Source organism: Epinephelus lanceolatus, chromosome 9, assembly GCF_041903045.1.
Source record: "Epinephelus lanceolatus isolate andai-2023 chromosome 9, ASM4190304v1, whole genome shotgun sequence".
In the NCBI taxonomy this organism is placed as follows: Eukaryota; Metazoa; Chordata; class Actinopteri; order Perciformes; family Serranidae; genus Epinephelus; species Epinephelus lanceolatus.
In genome coordinates, this window is record NC_135742.1 from 42,465,786 (window position 1) to 42,491,582 (window position 25,797).

General features: G+C 42.4%; 1 protein-coding gene across 1 annotated transcript in view; it reads left to right on the forward strand.

Moving 5' to 3' along the window:
* The first annotated feature begins 642 nt into the window (after positions 1-642).
* sh3glb2a (SH3-domain GRB2-like endophilin B2a) overlaps positions 643-25,797 on the forward strand; it is an 89,579-nt gene continuing 64,424 nt past the window's right edge. The window contains exons 1-3 of the mRNA XM_078170979.1: positions 643-803; positions 1,427-1,568; positions 20,978-21,106. Of these exons, the coding sequence (XP_078027105.1) occupies positions 741-803; positions 1,427-1,568; positions 20,978-21,106 (334 nt within the window). The 5' untranslated portion in view covers positions 643-740. The remainder of the gene's footprint in view (positions 804-1,426; positions 1,569-20,977; positions 21,107-25,797) is intronic.

Here is a 25,797-nt window from a genome sequence, read left to right on the forward strand (position 1 = left end):
ATCAGTGTATTCAGGAAAACAAAGCACAGCTCCAATTTGAAATAATTGAGCTGTAAATAGTTTTAGATCAGTAGTTCTCAATCTTTTTTTTGTGTAAAGGACCCCTAAATTGATACACATTATATCAGCGACCCCCATTTTATTAGATTTGGCTTCGGAGACCTCCATCTAAAAAAATCCGGTTATTGACCAGAATTCTATGGTTGTCAACAAATTGGGGAAACTGTGGAGGAAGTGAAACCTATGATCAGAATAGTCACTATTGTGACTCTTACTCAAACTCAGCTCACTTCTATAGTGAATTTAATAGTGAAGATAAACTATTTCCCATTACTGGGGACACCCTGGAATGACAAGTGGGGGTCCCCGGACCCCTGTTTAAGAGCCACTGCTTTGGAGTGTTTTTAAGCATTCAATATAGTCAAACTGGCGGCATCTGTTGGCTGGCATATGGTATTGCATTGATGGAAATTTGTAATGCAACACCTCAATGGAACAATTGCCCAAGTCAAAAGGAAGTCACTGCTGTTATCCTTAATATGTTGTTTTATAATACACATGGCCATAGTTCAAGCTGGTCAAATGTTTTTGCCTTTAAGCAGATTTATCATATGTTTGACGTAACCGGCCTTGTCACTGGTGGTCACGTGACTTTTGCTGTGCGGTGCCATAACGTCCAGCTGCTGGTGTCTAGTTGTCTACTTCCACTGTCAAACAACTAGCTAGTACATACTAACACAATGGATTTCAACGTGAAGAAATTAGCCTGCGGTGCAGGAGTGTTTTTCACGCGAGCTGTCCAGGTAATGAAACCTACGTGTAAAATTCTGTGGTTCGGCCGACGCTTCTTTCCATTTTGACAGCCAGCTGTTACTGACGTTACTGACTACCGTTACGGTACAGTATCTGACCCTGCAGTATATTGTACCACCGAGCTAACGTTATGCTAATATTAGCATAGAAAACAGATACAGTTACTTGATATTTAGCCAACTGCTACGTCGTCAGAATAGTTAAGGCCTACATTGTAATTTAACAGCGTTGTCCAAATGCTATCATGCAGTGTTAGCTAAGATGACGTTATTTTCTTAGTGTAACGTTATATTTTAGTCAAGCTAGCGTACCAGTCGCTAGTATAAATTAAACGTGGGCTCAGTTAAATAGCTTAGCAAACTGTAACCGAATATATTTATTTTGACAAGTCTGAGAGTAACAGGAAGGGGGGACATACATGACTGTCAGGTGAGCGAGAGCTACTCGTGAACCGGACCCTCTATGACGTCATGATATCGCGTTAATTCCCTAGCTGTTGATAATTGAAACCATTGAAACATGTCTATGATTGAAACCTGCACTAAATGGGAACAGTTGTGTCTCAGTAGTTAACCCGGCAGTATGTGTGTGTGGTGTGTGTCCTCTGCTTCAGTTCACAGAGGAGAAGTTGGGCCAGGCGGAGAAGACTGAGCTGGACGCTCACTTTGAAAACCTGATGAGCCGCGCAGACTGCACCAAACTTTGGACTGAGAAAATCTACAGACAGACTGAGGTCCTGCTGCAGCCCAACCCAAGTATGCTATATATTACAGTCCTATCATTAGATGTGGAAAGAGTATTCTACAGTTACATTTCAAATTGTTTTCAAGCAGTTCTGCTACCATGCTGATGTTTTCTATAATTTTATAATAGGTGACTGATGATAAAAGCATCATAAAGGAAATATCAGCTCATGCATAATAAACCTTAAGCCAGTGTTGGGAAGGTTACTTTTGAAATGTATTAGATTACAGATTTAAAATTACCCTGTCAAAAATGTAATCAATAAAGTACCTATTTTAATGACTTCATCATGAAATGTAACTTATGACATTTGATTACTTTTCTAACAAATGTTTTAAACTGGGCAATACAACTGAAAAGACCTGAAAGACCTAAACATATAAGTGCAGAGGTGTGCTCTGAAATTGATCCCATTGACTTTGCTTACTAACATCCTCAAAATAAGCTAAAACAAGGTATTCCTGCACAGCAAAAAGATGCAACGCAACAGAATGAATGTTATTTTCAACGTATGAACTTTTACCAAAAAGAAATATACTCAGATGTAACCTGTTTGTCATCTTCAACATTTTGATCAGCAACTGTAATTTCGTTACACAGTTTTTTTCTTAGAAACTGTAATTGATTACAGTTGCATTTATTTTGTAATTTAATTACTTAACTCTGTTGCTTGTACTGTTGCTCTGTTACTCCCCGTCACTGCTTTTAGCCCAAGTTATTGATTTTAATACACAAGACAAATGATCAGATATTTGCCACCTAATACAAAACATGATTAAACAACAAACAACAAAATAAAGTTCTTCAAAGTAATGCTGGATGGATGGGAAAAAAACAACATTTTTTGGACTGGTTAAACCAAAGCAATAGGTTGTGTACCTATTTAAGAATGTGTTTAATTTATTGTAATCCCTGTGACAAACAATACAGTGAGGCATCACGACTTGGAATTGTATGTGCTGTTAGAACTTGTGGGCCTAATCAGGTGCAAGTTACGGGCATACAAAGCACTAAAAGACTGCAGAATGTCCACATGTTCAAAGTACTTGCTTTACTGTCAAAGGTTTTATTTGACATTGTTTTGTGTGAAATGTCAGTCTAACCCAGTGAATGCTGCATTTCTTTTTACCATCAGTGTAAATAATTCAGTTACACAATCAGAAAATGCAGTCATAATAGTAGCGCAATAGACAATAGGCATGTTTTACCCCTTTAGCTAAAAGTTACTTCACCATATTACAAAGCATTCTTATACCAAGCCAAGTTTTTGTATTGTTTTCCATGATTTAGGCAACAAGTAGTTTTAGTTCATTTCATGATATGTATGAAAATTTTAAATATTTAAAATTTTGTATGTCAAGATATCTAAGTGTTCACGTCTGCCTTCATTTTTGTGTGAAGGTTCATTCATAGTCATGTGCTAAATGACTTGCATGCAGGTACAATTGTGATTTTTTTTTTTAATGTTGGTTTGTTCAAGATTATGAAATCTGAAAAGTACCTAACAGTTTTTGAAATTAGTTCTGGTTTCTGGTGGTCCAGGCTCTGCAATCCCTTTTGCATTTTATAATAACAACAAAAGAATCCCTTACTCCATGTATGTGGATCACCTTGAACACCTGTTGTTCAGCTTCAGTTTAACTTTTACCAAATGATCTTAGGGCAGATAAGTCATCACATCCACCTTGTCTAACAAGCACAGTCCTTCTTGCAGGACCACTTGTATTTTGTATGAATACAGAGCACTGAGGTGCAGGATCAGAGCCATGCTGCCCTCTGTAAGTCTGCAGGACAAGTATAGGAGAGAAAAGGTTGCACTTGTCTTCACTGGGGTTTGCCCAAGTGTAAATATTTCATTTTAGATACACTTGTGAAGTCAGCTCCTTGTAACAGTTGCTATCACCAGTTTTTTGGAATATTCAAAATTGTGTATTGTTTACATCCATGTTAACTAGTCAGTTTTGTATTATGCATGTGCATGTGTTCTCTTGCACATGCACAAAAAAATTATGCAAGCTACCTTAAAAATGGAGCCAGTTTGTAAGTGCTACTGTGACAAAAAATAAAGGGAAATTAAATTTGCAGTTAAAAGGCTCAAACATGCTCAAACCACTGGTATGGTCCTTAAAGTAATCCTAAATAGACCAATGGAAAACACAGTAGTTTTCTGTGAATAGGCACCCCATACCAAATGTCAGTCAGTCAGTACAGTTATAAAACATTGTGCTACAAGCTAGTGTCAGCATAGTTGCAATGACTTTAATTTAAAAAGGGCAAATACTTGTAGCATATATTATTTATAGATTTACAGTGATATGGATTTACATATTTGAGAATAGGGAGCTCTAACGTGTGACTTTTTGATTCTCCATGCTACAGTTGATCACACTGGTAAGTATTTTGACTTCCTATTTTGGTGCTGTGCTGTGGAAACCTTTCATGCCTTTCAATAATTAATACACAAAAAGTTATTGATAACATTAATTAGACCAAATCAGCACATGGTTCTTTGGTATTAAGATCGAAGGTGGCTTTTTATTGTTCAGGGGTGAGCACAGGATGAAATCCTATGTTGGCACGCGGCTGATGGTGAGTCAGCACATGGGTTAATGATAATTTATGCGAAATGGGTTTTAAACGTTGAAGCTTCAGCCTCCTTTTAAGTTTAATCTCAGCTTGACTGGCCTTGGCCAGACAGTGTATTTTTCTTTTATGAAGTGGTTATTCATTGTGTCTTTCTCAGCTTTGTCTCGCTTCAAGGCTTAAGCATGATATTTGGGTATTCTGTCCATATTCAAAAATAAAAGAGCATCCTGGTTTGAGCACCTGTTATATCAGTGATATATCTAGGCCAAGATATACAGGGTATAGACTCTTCATTCTCATTAGTCTTTCTCCTAAAGTGACCAGCTTTGATTAAACTGCAAATTCAAAGTAGCGCAATAGGTATTTTTAGTCAAGCGATTACCAGAATAATCATTACCAAAACTACAAACAAAAATATACAATGAAACCCCAAGTATCCCTGCATCCAGTGATTTAGTATTGTAAAGAAAAATCAAGAGTCCAAGGCCTCAGTCAATTTCATGCGGAGTAAGTCCAGCAAACTTTAAGGTGTGCTTGAAGATAAAAAAAAAGTGGTCACCAAAACAGAAAATTTTCTTCAGGTAGTCATTAGACAGAGCAAGGAGAAAAGGTATATCAAAAGCCTGAAAGTAGAGAAGCCCCCGGTTAAAAGTCTGAAGCTGGCACTTTTGGTTGGTAAGGTGATCCGCCCCTTTGGTACTGACTGAAATATCTTAAATATCTCAGCCACCATTGGATGGATTGCCATGACACGTTGTACACAGATTCATGCCCCTTGAGATCAATTGTAATAACTCTCATCATCTTCTGACTTTTTGTTTAGCATTATCAGGAAAAAGTTCCATTTTGTCTAGTTAATTTTCTGATCAAATACCTACAAAACTAACCACATTCCCATCAGCATCAGCTTCACCTTGTATTTGGCGCTAAATAGCAAAAATTATCCTGCTATCACGCTAGACTGTGAACATGGTGAACAATAGCCTATCTCTGCTAAACATTAAAATATTAACATTGCTGTTTGCATGTTGATCTTAGCATTTTGTTCAAAGTGCCACTATCTAAGCATAACCTCACAGAGCTGCTAGCATGGCTGTAGACTCTTTGTCTTGTTAAATATTAAGGTGTTCAGAGTCTTTTAGTTAGTACAGGTTGTTTAGCTCAGAATATGGACAGAAACACATCACAGTATTACATTCCATAGTTTCAGAAAGAACAATGAAAGAAACCCTCTAGGACAAATTACACTGAACAATAAAATCAGAAGGAACAGAAACTAATCCAGATATAGTGCAGGATTTCAGTTTTCCATCCATTTGGGATTTTAGCACCCCACATTTTTACCATATCAGTTCCCCCTCATCCTGACTGTGACAGTTCATATTTTCCTCATATTACCTCAGATTAGTTGAACTGGTGTCCTAATTGCTCCTGCCAATGTAGCAGTGTGTCATAGTGTTGTTGTTTTCAGAGTATATAAACCATATTTAACTTTTTGGATGTGCTTTTTTTCTTGCACATGCTTGTCTTGTACAAAGTTTTCCACAAGTGCAAAATGACTTGTCAGCCATCTAGTGGATGACCCAATATTTTCTTGGTAATCATTTCAGGTGTCTGTCATGACCCTTTTGTCAGTGTGTAATAAACAGTAGAATTTATTTGGTAGAGTTGAGACTTATCAAAGATGCAAAGTGCTTTATAAGAAAACCACAATCAGTAACGTGTGTGAGCAATAAAGGATGAAGAAAAAGTGATAAAACAAAAAAATACACAGAAACAAGAATATGAACCGAACTAAAGATATCCTGATCAAACTTCTTTTCTGCAACTGGAACATTGTTAATACTGTGTATCTTTTACATTATAATATAAATATTACTAAGTATTATGGACCTTGAGACCAGGCCCTTTTGCATTTTCAGAGATATTCCCCTCAGACACAAAACTATACTCATGGAAAACATGTTTGTTATGTAAAGCTTTGTAATTCTGTGGCCTCAAGTCATCCATTATATTCATTTACTCAACATAACCCACATTAGACTTGGGTGGTAATTTAGTAACAAGGCATACACCAAAGTGGTATCCTGGCACTACAGTAATGCATTGATAATGAAACTTGGTATGAAACTAGATGAGGCTTAGGGCCTATTAATTGGTGGGACTAGTAGAATCAGGTTTGTGGTGGTCTTGAATCTAAATAGTCAGAGTACACATTTATCAGCCACTATGCTGTGTTAAGGTCATTCCCTGCTGTTCCCAAGTGCAGCATTCATATCAAACATGATGTGTGCCCCCACAAAGTGCCGTTTGTGTTACCCTGTGTTGTGAAGTCCACTATACCAATGTCAATTTCATTTGAAAAGGAAATGGCTTCAGCTGTGCTAGAGTACAGTTTAGAGTACAGTGGCTCCATGATCTTTTCAGTTTGAAATGGTTGCTTGTGTGGCTTCATGAGAGTGCATCAAACTTCAAAGTACAGTAAATGTGCTCTAAAAACGGCACAGTGAGCTCATATGAGAATTCTCTATGAAGTCGATCAACCCCTGTCTGATTCAGTGTAAATGGAAAACTATTCATGTTTGAGGGTATTTTGGTGCCGCCCAAGCCTAAAAGACATCACAGTCATATCATTTCTGAGTTGTGTGTGAAGAACAGGGATTGGACCTCAAAAGAGCCCCTGTACACTTGTATGCAAGGCAGTGTTCCTTTCTGAAGCTTATATTGTTGGGGCTGACTCAGAGATTTTGATTTTGTTGGTACAACATTGTATAACATTTTTAAGACTGAAATGTATGATATTTATTCACTAATTGCATTACTGGCAGTGAACAGAAACCCCACAAAACATCTCTGTTGAGATTGTCAGAAGTATTAATTCAATTCAATAGTAGTTTCAATAGTTTTGAAGTAATCCATTATGTGCCATTTCTTCATTGTTGGTGCGAGTCTTTCACAATGAGCAGTTAGTCCTACTGTATTGTGAGGCACTATGTTGAAGTTGAATCCCAAATTGCTCCCGATGGCTGTTCTATCGGTGTGTGAGAGCGTGTGAATGGTTACTGAGTAGCAGGTGGCACCTTGTATTGTGTGTATATATATATATATATATATATATATATATGTGTGTGTGTGTGTGTGTGTGTATGCGTATATATATATATATATATATGTATATACATGTATATATATATATATATATATATATATATATATATATTTATATATATTGTTACAGTCCGGCTCGGGGACGTGTTTATTGAAACATAGTAAAATAAGTATCAGTGTATCAGTATCAGTGATCAGTAGTGTAGGCGGGTGTGGATGCATGTGTGTGAGTGTGCGAAACAAAAAGGAAAAACCAGGGAGCACAGCCGCGCCGTGGCGTCCCCCTCTGATGGCGTGGATGGAGTGATGGAGTGAGTCTCGGCCAGCATGGGGATAAATGCGCTCCACCGGGCCCAGGTGTAGCACATCTCCTGATGACAGTCCCACCTCTGCTGAACCTGGAACGTAGAGCAGACCAACCAGCAACCTGCCCACACACACCTCCAACGTAGAGGGTGGGGCCGTCCCCCCCCCCCCCCAATAAGAGAGGGGTTCCCAAAAGGAACGCCTCAACTGCTGGCTCCCCAAAACACAACAGATGAAAAGACTTACATATACTTACATATTAATTACACAATCCTTATACCCAATACACATTTCTTTACTTTACACATTTCTTTACTTTACAAGTACTACAAAACTCACACTGACCGTCCTACCGCTAATTCCTTGCAAGCCAACCAGTCCAATACCATCCACCGGCAACTCCGGCGCCTGGAGAAGCAGTTAAGGGTGAAAAGACCAGAGGATTACACACAAGTCTAGCAAAACAATCAGGAGCTGTAGACTCTCGACAGGGCATCGGCCACAACGTTTTCCGAGCCTTTGATGTGGCGAATTTCCAGGTAATACGACTGCAGATACAGCATCCACCGCATCAATCTACGATTTGGGCAATGGACAGAGTGCAAAAAAGTCAACAGGTTATGGTCAGTATAGACAACAAGAGGAACGCTTGAACCGACATATAAATCGAAATGTTGCAATGCCCAAATGAGTGCGAGGGTCTCTTTTTCTATGACCGAATAGTTCAGCTGGAACGCATTGAACTTTTTCGAGTAGAAACTCATGGGCCGATCTACACCGTTGACATCTCTTTGCAACGACACCGCTCCGGCCCCCACGTCACTCGTGTCCACCTGGAGCTCAAAAGGACAATCCAACCGAGGAGCTGCAAGGACAGGAGATGAGCAGAGCACAGACTTAATGTTATCAAAAGCCTTTTGACACAAGGATGACCAAACAAACCGGGCATTTCCCTTTAACAGGTCAGTGAGGGGCGCTACCACAGTAGAAAAGTTCCTGCAAAAACTGCGATAGTACCCTACCAGGCCGAGGAAACGCTGCAGCTCTTTTTTTGTGGTGGGGGCTGGATACTCTTCTGCAGCACTCACCTTGGCCTACACAGCGCACACTTTCCCCTGCCCCACAACTTTTCCCAGGTAGACCACAGTGGCCTTGGCGAACTCACACTTCGCTAGGTTCACTGTCAAACAGGCATCACTCAACCGAACAAACAAACTGTTAATACGGGCTAGATGTTCCTCCCATGTCTCACTATAAATGACAACGTCATCTAAGTAAACTGCGCATCCCTGCAACCCAGACACCACAATGTTCATCAACCACTGAAATGTTGCCGGTGCATTCCTCAATCCAAAACTCATCACAGTATATGCAAACAAACCAGAAGGTGTAATAAACGCAGAGATCTCCCTGGCTCTGTCGGTCAGCGGAATCTGCCAGTACCCTTTAAGGAGATCGAACTTACTGACAAAACGCGCTGCACCAACCTGGTCTATGCAATCCTCAATTCTCGGTAACGGGTAAGCATCGGGTTTTGAAATTGTGTTTACCTTGCGGTAATCTGTACAAAACCTGGGAGTTTTATCAGCTTTCTCAACGAGCAAGCATGGTGATGCCCAACTGGAGGATGACGGCTCGGCAATCCCATTTTCAAGCATGTATTTAATCTCGGCATCCATCACTTTACGCTTTTCCTCTGATACACGATAGAAACGCTGCCGGATTGCTTTCGCGGTACCCACATCTATATCATGTTTCACCAAATGAGTTCGACTTGGTGTATCACCAAACAGATCAGGAAAATTTTGGATCAACGCAGACAGTTGAGCGCTCTGCTCCTCGGTCAAATGTGCCAGCAACGATGGCAGATTTTTTAACGTCTCACTGTTTGACACTCAGCCCCGCAGCAGCCCGTCATCGGGGGCCACGACCCCATCGTCCTCCCCCGCTGAGAACGGACTCCCTGCTGCTGCCACGGCTGACCCCGACTTAGACTCACGACAATAATATGGTTTTAACAAATTTATGTGACAAAGTTGCGTCGCTTTCCGGCAATTCGGTGTTGACCGAATATAATTTTGATCTGTCACTTTTGGCAACACAGTGTACGGACCACAAAACCTAGCCTGGAAAGGCGAATGAATCAATGGCAGCAATGCCAGAACCTGGTCACCAGGACTAAAGACGCGCTGTTCTGCCTGCCGGTGATACAAGCGTTTCATCTTTCCCTGGGACAATGACAATTTACCCTTGGCCGTCTCCCCCGCTGAATACAAACGGTGCCTGAAACCATTTACATAATCAATCAGGTTTGATGGAGGTTCTGACGACGGTGCAAACGCGTCACGCAGCACTGCGAGTGGTCCACGCACTGAATGGCCAAAAACTAATTGATTAGGGCTAAAACCGGTGCTGTCCTGTACCACTTCCCTGGCAGCTAACAGGAGCCACGGCAGCCCTTCCTCCCAGTCCTGATTTAACTCGACACAATAACTACGTAACAACGATTTAAGTGTTTGGTGGAACCTCTCCAGAGCACCCTGGCTCTGCGCATGGTAGGCAGAAGACATGTTATGTTTGACCTTTAACTGTTTCAACACTTGTGCAAAAAGATGGGATGAAAAATTTGAACCCTGGTCACTCTGGATAATTTTTGGTATCCCAAAGATGGAAACAAACTGTGACAGTGCTTTTACAACTGACCTTGCTGTGATGGACCGCAGGGGATACGCAGCTGGATAGTGCGTGCTTTGACACATCACTGTAAACAAGTAGTTGCTCCCAGATTTAGAACGAGGTAAAGGCCCCACACAATCGATCACTAAACGTTCAAACGGCTGTGCAATCGCTGGGATGGGATAAAGTGGAGCAGGCTTTATTCCCTGATTGGGTTTCCCCGTGATCTGACAGGTGGGACACGATTTAATAAAGTGTGACACATCCCTCTTTAATCGAGGCCAAAAAAAATATCGTAAGATGTAGTTGTATGTTTTACGAACACCAAGATGTCCCAACGCTTTAAGGACATCATTGCGAAATTTCTCAGGAACCACAATCTGAAAAACTGGCTTTCCAACAAAGCTTACACCATGTGGTGACCATTTCCTCACAAGGAGACCCTCCTGCAGCAGGTAGCCACCAGCAGCGCTTCTCTCAGCCTCCTTGGAGAGAACAGCGTCAAACATCTGGCTCAAGGAAGGATCAGCTTTCTGCTCTGCCCCTAGATCACTGCGAGAGACGGACAGCAAAGAATCAAGGACATTAACAACATCAATCTCATTCACCTCTTCTCCTTGCTCAGGCTCCTGCTGTGCACGACTTCTGGAGTGTTTACAAGCTGTAAACACTTCAGGGAAACACTGAGCATTCTCATCCAAGTTACCAGTTATAATGGGTGAAAATGACACAATCGGGGGTGGTGGACCCCCGGCCCACACTCGGCTGCCAGCGAGACCGTTTCCCAAGATGACATCCACCCCTATAATTGGCAGCTCAGGGCGGACCCCCATGGCAACCTCTCCCTGCACCAAACCACAGTCAATGCAGAGAGAATGCAGTGGAACAGACTCAACATTAATCCCATACCCCGCATCAAAACAAAGTCCCCAGTGTCAGAGTCTCTAGAAAAGGGCAACACAGAGCTCAAAATATATGAGTCATGTGCACCTGTGTCTCTCAAGATTTTTACTGGTACACTGTTACCTCCCACCAGTGACACGCGGCCTTCGGACATGAATGCTGACAAGTCAGGTCCTCTGCCACACTTGAGCTGTTGAGGAGGAGAGACAACAGAGACAGGCGCCACAGACACAGCACAAACACCAGAATTTTCCCGCTGAGCATTAGCTTTTGGGCATTCAGCTTTCCAATGTCCCCTTCCTTTACAAAAGTTACAAACTTTTGAAAAATCGGACTGAAAATGTACCCTTTCAGTGTACTCTGACTTACCATGGCGTGGAGGCCGCTTCTCTTCCCACCTGCCTGGGGTGCGATACATACCACCAGCCTCAGGAGCCCAGAAGTCACTCCCGTGTATCAACACATAATCGTCAGCCAACACAGCGGCCTCAGCGCCAGTCTTCATCTTGTGCTCACTGACGTAAACTGCAATGTGGCTGGGAATAGAATTTTTAAATTTTTCCTACACAATCATATCACATAAAGCATCAAAAGTATCCACTTCAGAAGCAGTGCACCATCGACCAAAAAAGGTGGCCAGATACTTGGCAAACTCAACATGACTTTGTTTACCAGACTTCTCCCAGGATCTGAATTTCTGCCGATAGGCCTCAGGAACCAATTCATAAATTTTTAACACTGCAGCTTTAACCGTCAAATAGACTCTGCTTTCTGCCACTGACAGAGCCGAATAGGCTTCCTATGCCTTACCTGTTAACACATATTGCAAAAGAAGAGTACGATCAGAATCGGACCAACCCCTGCTCTCAGCTACACGTTCGAATAGAGAGAAAAAGGTGTCGGGGTCTCGTTCACTAAACTGAGGGACTAACCACAGATTACTACCAACATCAAATGACGAACTGGAACCACCAAAGAGGTCACGGGCAGCTCCTCCAGCATGCAAGCTCAGCCTCCGTTCTTCCAGCTCCAGCCTTTTGAGTTGGGTCTCTCTTCTCAGTTTCTCCACCACCAGCTTCTCCATCTCTGTCTGCAGGCACAGCAATTCTTTCCTCTGTTCAAACGTCAAAGTCACATCATCACGAACACACACATCACTGTCCCCCACAGGACCAGTTTTGAAACACCCTTGGTCAAACAGATTAGCTTTGATAATGTTTTTCATGTTTTCCTTCATTCTTTTATCACCAACATCCAAGTTAAAATATTCTGCAACATAGACCAATTGTTCGCGTGAGAAGCCTTCCAACAGCTCCTCTGATGGCTCTTTCAAAAACTCCTCCACACTCAGCATTGCTCAACAGTACTCATTCACCAGTCCGCTGCCTCTTGGCCACTGAAAAAAACAGGACAAAACTGCAGCACGCTGAGCCCCACACAGCCCCCCCATACAGCCGGAGCGTCACCGCAGGACTGTCCCTCTACATGCCTAACCAGACTAGCTAAAACTCCCCCCCCCCCAGTCTTCAGGCGCTAGTTGCGGTGGGTATTTATGCGCTACTTACCGCAGACCCGGCGAAGCAACCAGCAATTGGCGACCTCACCTGCAGTCTCAGCTGTGCTCCCGAGCAAACTGCTCCAGCCACTTTCACACCACACTACAACCCCCCACTACAAACACCAAAGGGAGTCCGCACTTCAGCCTAACAGAGACAGAAACAACGGCAACTTACGATGGCTGCGGCTGGCTGCCAGACCCACTGCCACAATGAAAAAAAGAATGAAAAACCCGGCCAACAGGCCCACAATTACCTTGGCGCACCAAGCAGCGGCTTCAGCAAACAAACACACTCACCCTCGTCGTCCACGCTACTCCCGAGCGATCAGCTGAGTGTTCATTCAATCACCGTAAACGGCAACAGCTGCGTGCTGACGTCACACTACAACCGGCTTCATTCACAAAACCCATGAAACTCTGCCCACAGGCCTCACCTGAGCTCCGGAAAATCAACTGGGTCAACGATCCCGGACGAGCCCCCACTTGTTACAGTCCGGCTCGGGGACTGCAACCAATAACGGGAGGGGAGACGAGGTTCCAATACAAAAGTGACATGTTTATTGAAACATAGTAAAATAAGGCGAACGATCAGTATCAGTGATCAGTAGTGTAGGCGGCTGTGGATGCATGTGTGTGAGTGTGCGAAACAAAAAGGAAAAACCAGGGAGCACGGTCGCGCGCGGTGGCGTCCCCCTCTGACGGCGTGGATGGAGTGAGACAAGAGTCTCGGCCAGCATGGGGATAAATGCTCTCCACCGGGCCCAGGTGTAGCACATCTCCTGATGACAGTCCCACCTCTGCTGAACCTGGAACATAGTGCAGACCAACCAGCAACCTGCCCACACACACCCCCAACGTAGAGGGCTGGGCCGTCACTATATATATACAGTACAGGCCAAAAGTTTGGACACACCTTCTCATTCAATGCGTTTTCTTTATTTTCATGACTATTTACATTGTAGATTCTCACTGAAGGCATCAAAACTATGAATGAACACATGTGGAGTTATGTACTTAACAAAAAAAGGTGAAATAACTGAAAACATGTTTTATATTCTAGTTTCTTCAAAATAGCCACCCTTTGCTCTGATTACTGCTTTGCACACTCTTGGCATTCTCTCCATGAGCTTCAAGAGGTAGTCACCTGAAATGGTTTCCACTTCACAGGTGTGCCTTATCAGGGTTAATTAGTGGAATTTCTTGCTTTATCAATGGGGTTGGGACCATCGGTTGTGTTGTGCAGAAGTCAGGTTAATACACAGCCGACAGCCCTATTGGACAACTGTTAAAATTCATATTATGGCAAGAACCAATCAGCTAACTAAAGAAAAATGAGTGGCCATCATTACTTTAAGAAATGAAGGTCAGTCAGTCCGGAAAATTGCAAAAACTTTAAATGTGTCCCCAAGTGGAGTCGCAAAAACCATCAAGCGCTACAACAAAACTGGCACACATGAGGACCGACCCAGGAAAGAAAGACCAAGAGTCACCTCTGCTTCTGAGGATAAGTTCATCCGAGTCACCAGCCTCAGAAATCGCAAGTTAACAGCAGCTCAGATCAGAGACCAGATGAATGCCACACAGAGTTCTAGCAGCAGACCCATCTCTAGAACAACTGTTAAGAGGAGACTGCGCGAATCAGGCCTTCATGGTCAAATAGCTGCTAGGAAACCACTGCTAAGGAGAGGCAACAAGTAGAAGAGATTTGTTTGGGCCAAGAAACACAAGGAATGGACATTAGACCAGTGGAAATCTGTGCTTTGGTCTGATGAGTCCAAATTTGAGATCTTTGGTTCCAACCGCTGTGTCTTTGTGAGACGCAGAAAAGGTGAACGGATGGATTCCACATGCCTGGTTCCCACTGTGAAGCATGGAGGAGGAGGTGTGATGGTGTGGGGGTGTTTTGCTGGTGACACTGTTGGGGATTTATTCAAAATTGAAGGCACACTGAACCAGCATGGCTACCACAGCATCCTGCAGCGACATGCCATCCCATCCGGTTTGCGTTTATTTGGACGATCATTTATTTTTCAACAGGACAATGACCCCAAACACACCTCCAGGCTGTGTAAGGGCTATTTGACCAAGAAGGAGAGTGATGGAGTGCTGCGGCAGATGACCTGGCCTCCACAGTCATCGGACCTGAACCCAATCGAGATGGTTTGGGGTGAGCTGGACCGCAGAGTGAAGGCAAAGGGGCCAACAAGTGCTAAACACCTCTGGGAACTCCTTCAAGACTGTTGGAAAACCATTTCAGGTGACTACCTCTTGAAGCTCATCGAGAGAATGCCAAGAGTGTGCAAAGCAGTAATCAGAGCAAAGGGTGGCTATTTTGAAGAAACTAGAATATAAAACATGTTTTCAGTTATTTCACCTTTTTTTGTTAAGTACATAACTCCACATGTGTTCATTCATAGTTTTGATGCCTTCAGTGAGAATCTACAATGTAAATAGTCATGAAAATAAAGAAAACACATTGAATGAGAAGGTGTGTCCAAACTTTTGGCCTGTACTGTATATATACACACACACCTTTACACATAGGCTATGAGAAAATGGTGAAGTCAATAGAGAACAGAGACAAATAATAAGTCTATATCCTCATTAAGACCAAGATATTTTTTTTTATTTATTTAAAAAACAACCGTGACTGTTGGCGCTCATTATTGAGAAGAATGGCCTCTACACCAGGCATTGGACTTAACTAACTGGACTTAACATAAACAGTATTTACACTTGCTCTCATCGCTGGACTCAGGTATCCTTTCTTTTTTTTTTTTTTTTTTTTTTTTTTGCTGTCTGGTTACTCTAGGCACAAGTGGTGAAACAGCCCGTGTGGCATGTAAATATTATCATTTTCGAATTGGCAATTTAATACCTGATGCTAAGTTAAAGCCCAGCTGTTATTGTTTTTGTTTATAAATTCTTTTTTCTTTATTCTGATATCTTCATTGCTATATGTTTAAATACTGTTGTTATTACTTTTGCACAAAATGATTGGGAGTACCTCAAGTGAAAATAGGGTTAATGAGGACGCGCTCCCGGAAGAACAGGGGTGATGTGGTGAGCCTGCAGTTTTCCTCAGTTGGGGAGGTAAACATAGGCATTGATTTTATTTTGTTGTATCACGTTCTGTTGTTATTTTGGGTAATTGGGGGTTCTGTTAGAGTTATTAGGGTATTGGGTGTGTGCATCCCTGGATTTCAAACCCATCTCAGCAGTTTTACAAGTTTGTTTTCACCATTTTACTATCTATTTTTAAGTGGAGGATTTTATATGCTCTTTGGAGTGAATGTTGAGCTGCCAAGGATCATGTATTCCCACAAACCTTACTGATAGATCTAGTAGACCATGAACGGGACACAGGAAATTAATCAGAATACAGGAGGGGAAAATGTAAGATTTATTTCATGGAATGTCAGAGGTCTGAACGAACCTGTAAAGCGAGCCAGAATATTTGCACATCTTAAACTTTTAAAATGTGAAGTTGCTTTTTTGCAAGAAACACATTTAATGGTTAAAGACCACATCAGATTAAAAAAAACGTGGGTTGGCCAAATTTTTCATTCGTTTCAATTCCCGGTCACGTGGCACAGCAATTATAATTCATAAAAAAGCACTCTTTAATGCCACTAACATTATATCCGACCCACAAGGCCGTTTTATTATCGTTTCAGGGTCCCTGTACCACAAACCTGTCATATTGGTTAATATATATGCACCCAACTGGGACGATGAGAAATTCATAGAAAAAGTAATCTCATCTATACCTGACTTAAACTCACGCTGCCTAATTTTTGGAGGAGACCTAAACTGTACAATCAACCCCTCCTTGGACCGTTCCAACCCAACGTCCAAAACCCCCTCCAAAATGGCTAAAATATTGTCGTCGTTCATGAACCAAACTGGATGTTTTGACCCATGGCGCTTCCGCTTCCCTCATAGTAAAGTATTCTCCTTTTTTTCACATGTCTACCATTCGTATAGCAGAATCGATTATTTTTTCATAGACAGTGTATTACTCCCCTTTGTTAAAAATATAGAATATTCCACCATAATTGAATCCGACCATGCCCCAGTAATATTAGATCTTTCCTTCCCACTTAACCTCTCTGACCGGGCCCCATGGAGATTTGACACTTCGCTACTGACAGACGAAGGATTCTGCCAAATGATTTCAACAGCCATTGATAATTTCCTAGAAACCAACAAGAAGGATAATATCTCCCCCTCCTTGCTCTGGCAGACTCTTAAAGTGGTAATAAGGGGGGATATTATCTCTTACACATCTAGGGTTAATAAAGCTAGGAAGCAAGAACAAGAACAACTTCTCAGTTCAATATTTGACATAGATCGGCAATACTCCACTTATCCCACTCCGGAACTTTATAAAAATAAGCTGGATCTTCAATCCAAATATGAACTATTATCGTCCGAAAAGACAGAATGTATATTACTGAAATCACGAGGCTTTGTATATGAACATGGGGAAAAATCTGGTAGACTGCTAGCGCATCAATTAAAATGTAAATCTTACGGTCAACAGATTACACAAATACAAAAAGAAAACGGGGAGTTTACTACAGACCCCCTCGAAATCAACAATACCTTCAAAGCATTCTACTCAAAACTTTATACTTAGGAAGCACCCAGTGATGATACGGATATGCACAACTTTTTCAAGAATTTAAACGCCCCTGTTATCAATCCCACCCATAAAGCAGAACTAGAACTACCCTTTCGACTAACAGAAATTTTAAATGCAATTTCGGCGATGCAAAGCGGCAAGGCCCCGGGCCCTGATGTATATCCAATTGAATTCTACAAAAAATTTTCAGCCAAACTAGCACCACTTATTCTAGAAATGTTTAATGATTCGTTGGGCTCCGGGGCCTTGCCACAAACGCTAACTGAGGCATCCATAACACTTATACCGAAGCCGGGGAAGGACAGAACACAGTGTGGATCATATCGGCCCATCTCGTTGTTAAATAGCGACATTAAAATTTTAGCTAAGGTGCTTGCCCGGCGTTTAGAATCTGTTACAGATGAGGTGATCTCCCCTGACCAAACAGGTTTCATGACTGGTCGTCACTCCTTCTCTAACATCTGGAGCCTTCTCAATGTCATATACTCTCCTGCATCCGGGGAGGTACCAGAAGTGGTTATCTCCCTGGATGCAGAGACGGCTTTTGACAGAGTGGAGTGGGCGTATTTATTTGAATGTCTGCAGGCCTTTGGTTTGGGACCCACTTTCATTGCCTGGATTAAACTTCTATACGCCTCACCAAAGGCATCAGTGGTCACGAATGGGAAGCGATCTGAATTTTTTTCATTATCAAGAGGGACACGTCAGGGGTGCCCACTAAGTCCACTTTTGTTTGCATTCGCAATTGAGCCTCTGTCTATCATGTTAAAATCATCCCCGGAAATAAACAGAATTACTAGATGGGGAAGGGACCACAAGGTGGCTCTGTATGCCGATGACTTGCTGTTGTATGTGTCTGACCCGGTGCAGTGTGTCTCCCACATAGTTCAGATGTGGCATAGATTTGGTATCTTTTCGGGATATAAGACTAATCTTACGAAAAGTGAGTGCTTTCCAGTGAACAACCTAGCTCTTGCAATTCCACAAAGGGACCTGCCATTTCATCTATCTAAATCTGGCTTTAGATATTTAGGAATCAATATTACACGGACTTTCTCTAAACTATACAAAAATTTCACACCCCTCATTGATAACCTAAAAAACGATTTACAGAATTGGAGGTCCATTAATCTCTCACTGGCTGGAAAGATCAACTGTATGAAAATGAATGTGTTACCCAGATTCCTCTATCTTTTTCAATGTCTCCCTATATTTCTCCCAAAATCCCTCTTTCAGTCCACTGATAAAACTATATCATCATTCATTTGGGGGGGGAAGCCCCTAGACTACAAAAAAGGCTTCTGCAGCGGCATCAATCCCAGGGCGGTTTGGGTTTGCCAGATTTGCTTCACTATCACTGGGCAGCTAATATTCAGAAAATCATATACTGGTTTCATGCTCCAAAGCTGTTGTGGTGTGAAATTGAAAATGAGTCATGCATTCTGACATCGCTTCCCGCCTTGGTTACTTCGAGACTCCCTCTGTCTACTCCATGCTATACCTCTAACCCTGTTGTCATTAATACTTTACGAATTTGGTCACAATTTCGAAACCACTTCGGTTTAACAGATTTCTCTCTTCTGGCCCCTATCTGTGACAATCACCTTTTTGTCCCGTCTAGATTAGATAACACGTTCACCCTGTGGAAAAGACTTGGCCTCTCCAAATTTAAAGATCTCTACAGCGAAGGTGTCTTTTCCACCTTTGGTCATCTCTCTCAAAAATTCAACCTCCCCGGCTCAAGTCGTTTTCGATACTTCCAGGTCCAACATTTTATGCAAAATCTAGATCCAAACTTCCCCAATGTACCTCACCCTACTGCTATGGATGATGTCCTCCAAATTCCCTCCAATCGAAAAGGCTTCATTTCGAGAATCTATTCCAACATATCATCTCTCGGAGACACCTCTCTAAATAAAATTAAAGGGAAATGGGAGGAGGAGCTTGGGGATGCAATACCTGAGGAATCCTGGACTGAAGCTCTGAAGAGAGTTAATGGGACTACTTCATGTGCTAGGCTAGGTGTTATTCAGTTTAAAGTCTTGCACCGAACCCATCTCTCCAAGTCTAGGCTGGCCAGAATTTATCCCGAGGCGGATGAGAATTGTAGCAGATGTCATATCGCCTCTGCAACATTAACACACATGTTCTGGTCATGTTCTTCCCTCTCAGATTACTGGTCAGCAATCTTCAGAATTCTCTCACAGGCACTGTCCATAAATTTACAACCTAACGCCTACTCTGCCATCTTCGGCATAGTGCCAGCTGACCAGCAGATTATCAATAAACATAAGGACATTATAGCATTTACAACTCTACTTGCACGCAGAAGGATTTTGTTACACTGGAAATCCCCCAAACCACCCAGCACCTCCTTATGGATGAATGACCTTATGCTTCATTTAAGCCTAGAAAAGATCAAATACACACTTAGAGGGTCGAGAGACCGCTTCTATTCCACCTGGAACCCAGTAATGTCTTTTATTAACAAACTTCCAACCCTCCCTGGCAACTCATAAATTCTTGATTACTAGATCCTGAGGGATGTTGCATGATGTCGCACAGCAAACACAGCCTCCTCATTTATTCTCAAGCTTTATTATCGAGCTAGCTACCTCCACTTTATCTTTCTTTTTCTCTTTGTTTAACTATTCATAACTGTTGAATGATATCTTAACCTATCAATATCATAACTTTTATTTATTCATTTAGTTACTTTCTTTATTTCCTTAGATTGGGATGCACTGGATGTTGTAGGGTGGGTGGGTGGAGGGTTTTTTTTTTTTTATGTGTTCTGTGAAAAATCAAAAAATACTATCTTTTTGTATAACTGTCTACATATACCTTGCTCTCAATAAAAATAATAAGTTCACTGAAATGTCTAGCCTTGGGGTTTCTTGTTCTAATGGCATATATTTGCTCAGCAAGGCGATCCCTCAGTCCCTTGTTACTGCTTTTCTGCTGCTCAAAAGAATGTGATCATTTTTATTGGGCACCCGTTTGTCATGGCATGCAAGGAAAGATCTTTTTATTAAGTATGTCAGAATACACAGGATGAGCAGGGGTGGAAAGCAAATACAGTTCTTCAAGTTCTGTACTTAAGTACAATTTTAAGATAACTTGGGTGTTTCAGTTTTGTGCAGCTCTTGCTCTTTTACCCCACTACACTAAAAGGGAAATATTGGACTTCTTTTTTAACAGCTGTAAAGCTATTCAGCAAACACTCCTGGTGAATAAGAGTCCAAATGAACTCTCCTTTTACCTTTGTTTTTGTCTCTGTTGACTCCTGACAAAAATGACTAGATGTTTATTTTGCTAGAGGCTCTACTAAATTATGTTCACCAGTCACTGTGTAATTCTGTCTGTCTGCTCTGCTGAGCAGGTAGTGTTTAGTATGTTCATCAGAGTTCAGGAACTGTCTGTGGGGGTTGATGTGGCTGTGGCTCAGACTTAACTACATTTAAAAAACATTAGCCCTAAATTCAAAAACAACGAGCTACAAGACGCTAAAAAGTTTCATAGAGCAGAGTTGGGTTCTGATAAATGAGGGATAAATGAACTAAAATTTCAAGCGCTTCTTTGTTTTCCAGCTGTGCTCTGAATAAAACTATTCCTTACTCTCTCTCTCTCTAAAGGTGCCAGGATTGAAGAGTTTCTCTATGAAAAGTTGGACAGGAAGGCACCATCCAGAATTACCAATGCAGAGCTGCTGGGTCAATACATGCAGGATGCAGCAAAGGAATTTGGTCCTGGAACTCCATATGGTAAGTATGCATCCACTTAAAATCAAGCTTCAAGGGGTCAAAACCTTAATAAGATTATGACTTTACACCCTGTATAAACATGTGATCTGTATCTGGATCAGAAACAAAAAACATGTAAACACAAGATGTAAATGCATGCAGAACACATTGCACTTGCTATCAAATTACTGGCAGATCTCAGCCAAGGGAAATCTAGTCTGTGCAGTTTAAATGATGAATGGACTTCCATGTATTTAGTGCCTTAGTGGGGCGGCAGTAGCTCAGTCCATAGGGACCTGGGTTGGGTACCGGAGGGTCGCCTGTTTGAGTCCCCGTCCGGACCAAAATATGGAGCATGGACTGGTGGCTGGAGAGGTGCCAGTTCACCTCCTGGGCACTGCCGAGGTGCCCTTGAGCAAGGCACCGAACCCCCCAACCGCTCTGGGCGCCTCACCAAAGGGCAGCCCCCTCACTCTGAGATCTCTCCAATTTGTGCATGTATAGGTCCTGTTTGTGCATGTGTGTGTCTTTCAGACCTGTGTGTAATTGACAAGCAAGAGTGAAAACATTGAATTTCCCCTCAGGGGATTAATAAAGTAAATAAACTTAAATTTAAACTTAAACTTTCTAGTTGTAGCGTTATTGGGGGAAAAACAACAACAACAACATACAGTATATCACATAAGTGAGTACACCCCTCCCATTTTTGCAAATATTTCATTATATCTTTTCATGGGACAACACTATAGAAATGACACTTTGATATAACTTAAAGTAGTCAGTGTACAGCTTGTATAGTAGTATAGATTTACCTTCCTATGAAAATTACTCAAAACATAGCCATCAACATCTGAACAGCTGGCAACATAAGTGAGTACACCCCACAGTGAACGTGTCCAAATTGTGCCTAAAGTATCAATATTTTGTGTGCCAACCATTATTATCTAGCACTGCCTTAACCCTTTTGGGCATGGAATTCACCAGAGCTCACAGGTTGGTTCAGGAATCCTCTCCCATTCCTCCATGATGACATCATGGAGCAGATGGATGTGAAGACACCTTGTGCTCCTCCACCTTCAGCTTGAGGTTACCTCACAGGTGCACAGGTGAGTTTAGGGCTGGATACATACTTGGCCAGTCCATCACGTTTACCTTCAGCTTCCTCAGCAAGGCAGTTGTCATCTTCTAGGTGTGTTTTGGGTCATTATCATGTTGGAAAACTTGATAATGAAAACTTGCAGCCCAGTTTCTGAAGAGGGGCGATCATGCTCTGCTTGGAATTCATGTTTCCCTAAATGAACTGAGCTCCCCAGAGCCGGCAGCGCTCATGCAGCCCCAAACCATGATGCTGCCACCACTATACTTGACTGTAGGCAAGGGACAGTTGTCTTGGTGCTCTCTTTCAGCATGTGTGGCACCTTGGTGAAGAGCACCAAGACAACTGTCCCTTGCCTACAGTCAAGTATAGTGGTGGCAAACATGAATTCCAAGCAGAGCATGATCGCCCCTCTTCGGAAACTGAGCTGCAATGCAGTTTTCCAACATGATAATGACCCAAAACACACCTAGAAGATGACAACTGCCTTGCTGAGGAAGCTGAAGGTAAAGGTGATGGACTGGCCAAGTATGTATCCAGCCCTAAACTCACCTGTGCACCTGTGGGGTAACCTCAAGCTGAAGGTGGGGGAGCGCAAGGTGTCTTCACATCCATCTGCTCCATGATGTCATCATGGAGGAGTGGGAGAGGATTCCTGAACCAACCTGTGAGCTCTGGTGAATTCCATGCCCAAAAGGGTTAAGGCAGTGCTAGATAATAATGGTTGGCACACAAAATATTGACACTTTAGGCACAATTTGGACATGTTGACTGAGGGGTGTACTCACTTATATTGCCAGCTGTTTAGATGTTGATGGCTGTGTTTTGAGTAATTTTCATAGGAAGGTAAATCTATACTACTATACAAGCTGTACACTGACTAATTTAAGTTATATCAAAGTGTCATTTCTATAGTGTTGTCCCATGAAAAGATATAATAAAATATTTGCAAAAATGGGAGGGGTGTACTCACTTACGTGAGATACTGTGTACATATATACATATATACAGTACAGGCCAAAAGTTTGGACACACCTTCTCATTCAATGCGTTTTCTTTATTTTCATGACTATTTACATTGTAGATTCTCACTGAAGGCATCAAAACTATGAATGAACACATGTGGAGTTATGTACTTAACAAAAAAAGGTGAAATAACTGAAAACATGTTTTATATTCTAGTTTCTTCAAAATAGCCACCCTTTGCTCTGATTACTGCTTTGCACACTCTTGGCATTCTCTCCATGAGCTTCAAGAGGTAGTCACCTGAAATGGTTTTCCAGCAGTCTTGAAGGAGTTCCCAGAGGTGTTTAGCACTTGTTGGCCCCTTTGCCTTCACTCTGTGGTCCAGCTCACCCCAAACCATCTCGATTGGGTTCAGGTCCGGTGACTGTGGAGGCCAGGTCATCTGCCGCAGCACTCCATCACTCTCCTTCTTGGTCAAATAGCCCTTACACAGCCTGGAGGTGTGTTTGGGGTCATTGTCCTGTTGAAAAATAAATGATCGTCCAACTAAACGCAAACCGGGTGGGATGGCATGTCGCTGCAGGATGCTGTGGTAGCCATGCTGGTTCAGTGTGCCTTCAATTTTGAATAAATCCCCAACAGTGTCACCAGCAAAACACTCCCACACCATCACACCTCCTCCTCCTCCATGCTTCACAGTGGGAACCAGGCATGCGGAATCCATCCGTTCACCTTTTCTGCGTCTCACAAAGACACGGCGGTTGGAACCAGAGATCTCAAATTTGGACTCATCAGACCAAAGCACAGATTTCCACTGGTCTAATGTCCATTCCTTGTGTTTCTTGGCCCAAACAAATCTCTTCTGCTTGTTGCCTCTCCTTAGCAGTGGTTTCCTAGCAGCTATTTGACCATGAAGGCCTGATTCGCGCAGTCTCCTCTTAACAGTTGTTCTAGAGATGGGTCTGCTGCTAGAACTCTGTGTGGCGTTCATCTGGTCTCTGATCTGAGCTGCTGTTAACTTGCGATTTCTGAGGCTGGTGACTCGGATGAACTTATCCTCAGAAGCAGAGGTGACTCTTGGTCTTCCTTTCCTGGGTCGGCCCTCATGTGTGCCAGTTTCGTTGTAGCCAGAGCCGGTTCAGACCTCCATGGGGCCCTAGGCAAAATTCTGCAAAGGGGCCCTCCTCACTGAATTCAACAGTACCTGACACCGCAGTGCTTCCACTCATCCCCCCTTTAAACATATTGCACTGTCACCACGACGCCACCTGTTGGTCTAACTAAGAATAAAATCAGAACAAATTAGAACAAATCAAATCAAATTTAATGTGTAAACAAACAATCTAAGTAATCTAAATCAAAGTAACAGCGTCTACACACACAAGAGCACAAAGACTGAAGGTCGATAGATAGATGGACACATTTACACATCACATATAGTCATAATAGAAAAGGATGTGTATTGATACAACCTACATAGTTAACTCACCATTAAAAGTGTCCCTTTCTACACTTTTTGGATGCAAAATCATCAATGATGTCGTCATATGATATTTTCTTCCCCACCTCATGGTTGATACTCATGATGGCCAGACCACTCAGACGCTCCTGGGACATTGAAGATCTCAGATAGTTTTTGATCATTTTCAACTTGCTGAAGCTCCTCTCTGCTGAGGCAACTGTTACAGGCAGAGTGACAGCAATTCTCAGTGCTATCCAAAGGTTAGGATAGAGTTCCTCCAGACTCTTCTCACAAAGGAAGGAAAGCAGCTCAAAGGCAGTCATGTTCCCTGATGGTAGGTCAGGTAAATTCTTGATTTCCTCTGCCAGATCCACTCCACTGATATCACATTCTTGGTTGAAGGTCAGAGTTTTTTCCAGTTCCATACACTGAGCCTTCAAGGAGTCACTGGACATCTGACTTGCAGAGCTGAAGTTCAGCACCACTCCATATTTCATCTTCACCTGGTTCAGGGTTTCAAATCTTTCATCAATGGATGCTATTGTAGAGTCAACCACAATGTTGAAGAAGTTGACTTCAAGATTCCGCAGTGCATCTGTCACTGACTCATCAGGTGCTTCATAGCTGAAATGCCTCTTGCTGGTTCTCAGCCTCTTGTCTTTCAAAACTGCTTCTACATTCATTTCATCACAAATGCTTCTGGCTGTTGTCTGAGCATCTGAGAATCCAGTGTGCCGGTACAGAGTGAGAGAGGCTTTTGCATTTGAGATCAACTGCACAGCTATGTCAAGCTGCATTGAAGCAGATTGCAGGAGCTTGTTCACTGTGTTTGTTCTTGTCAGTATCTCACACCACACTACACAGCAAATCAAGAAGCGGTAAGACCCAACTTCTTCTGCAAGTGACTGTGCCTCCACTTTGGCTACAGGATCATTGATCTTCTGTCTGGCTTCCAGTAAGGCTTCTCGAATCTCAGAGGCCTGGTATCTGACTGCATGGACACTTTGGAGCCTGCTCTCCCATCTTGTGTCACTCCATGACTTCACTGTTATGTTCACATATTGTTTCAAGATATTCCATCTTTGTGTGCCAGCAGAAAAAAAGGTGAAGAGCTTTTGTACATACCCAAAAAACCCAACAGCATCTTTGGAGGATTTGGCGGCATCTGAAATGATGAGGTTTAATGTG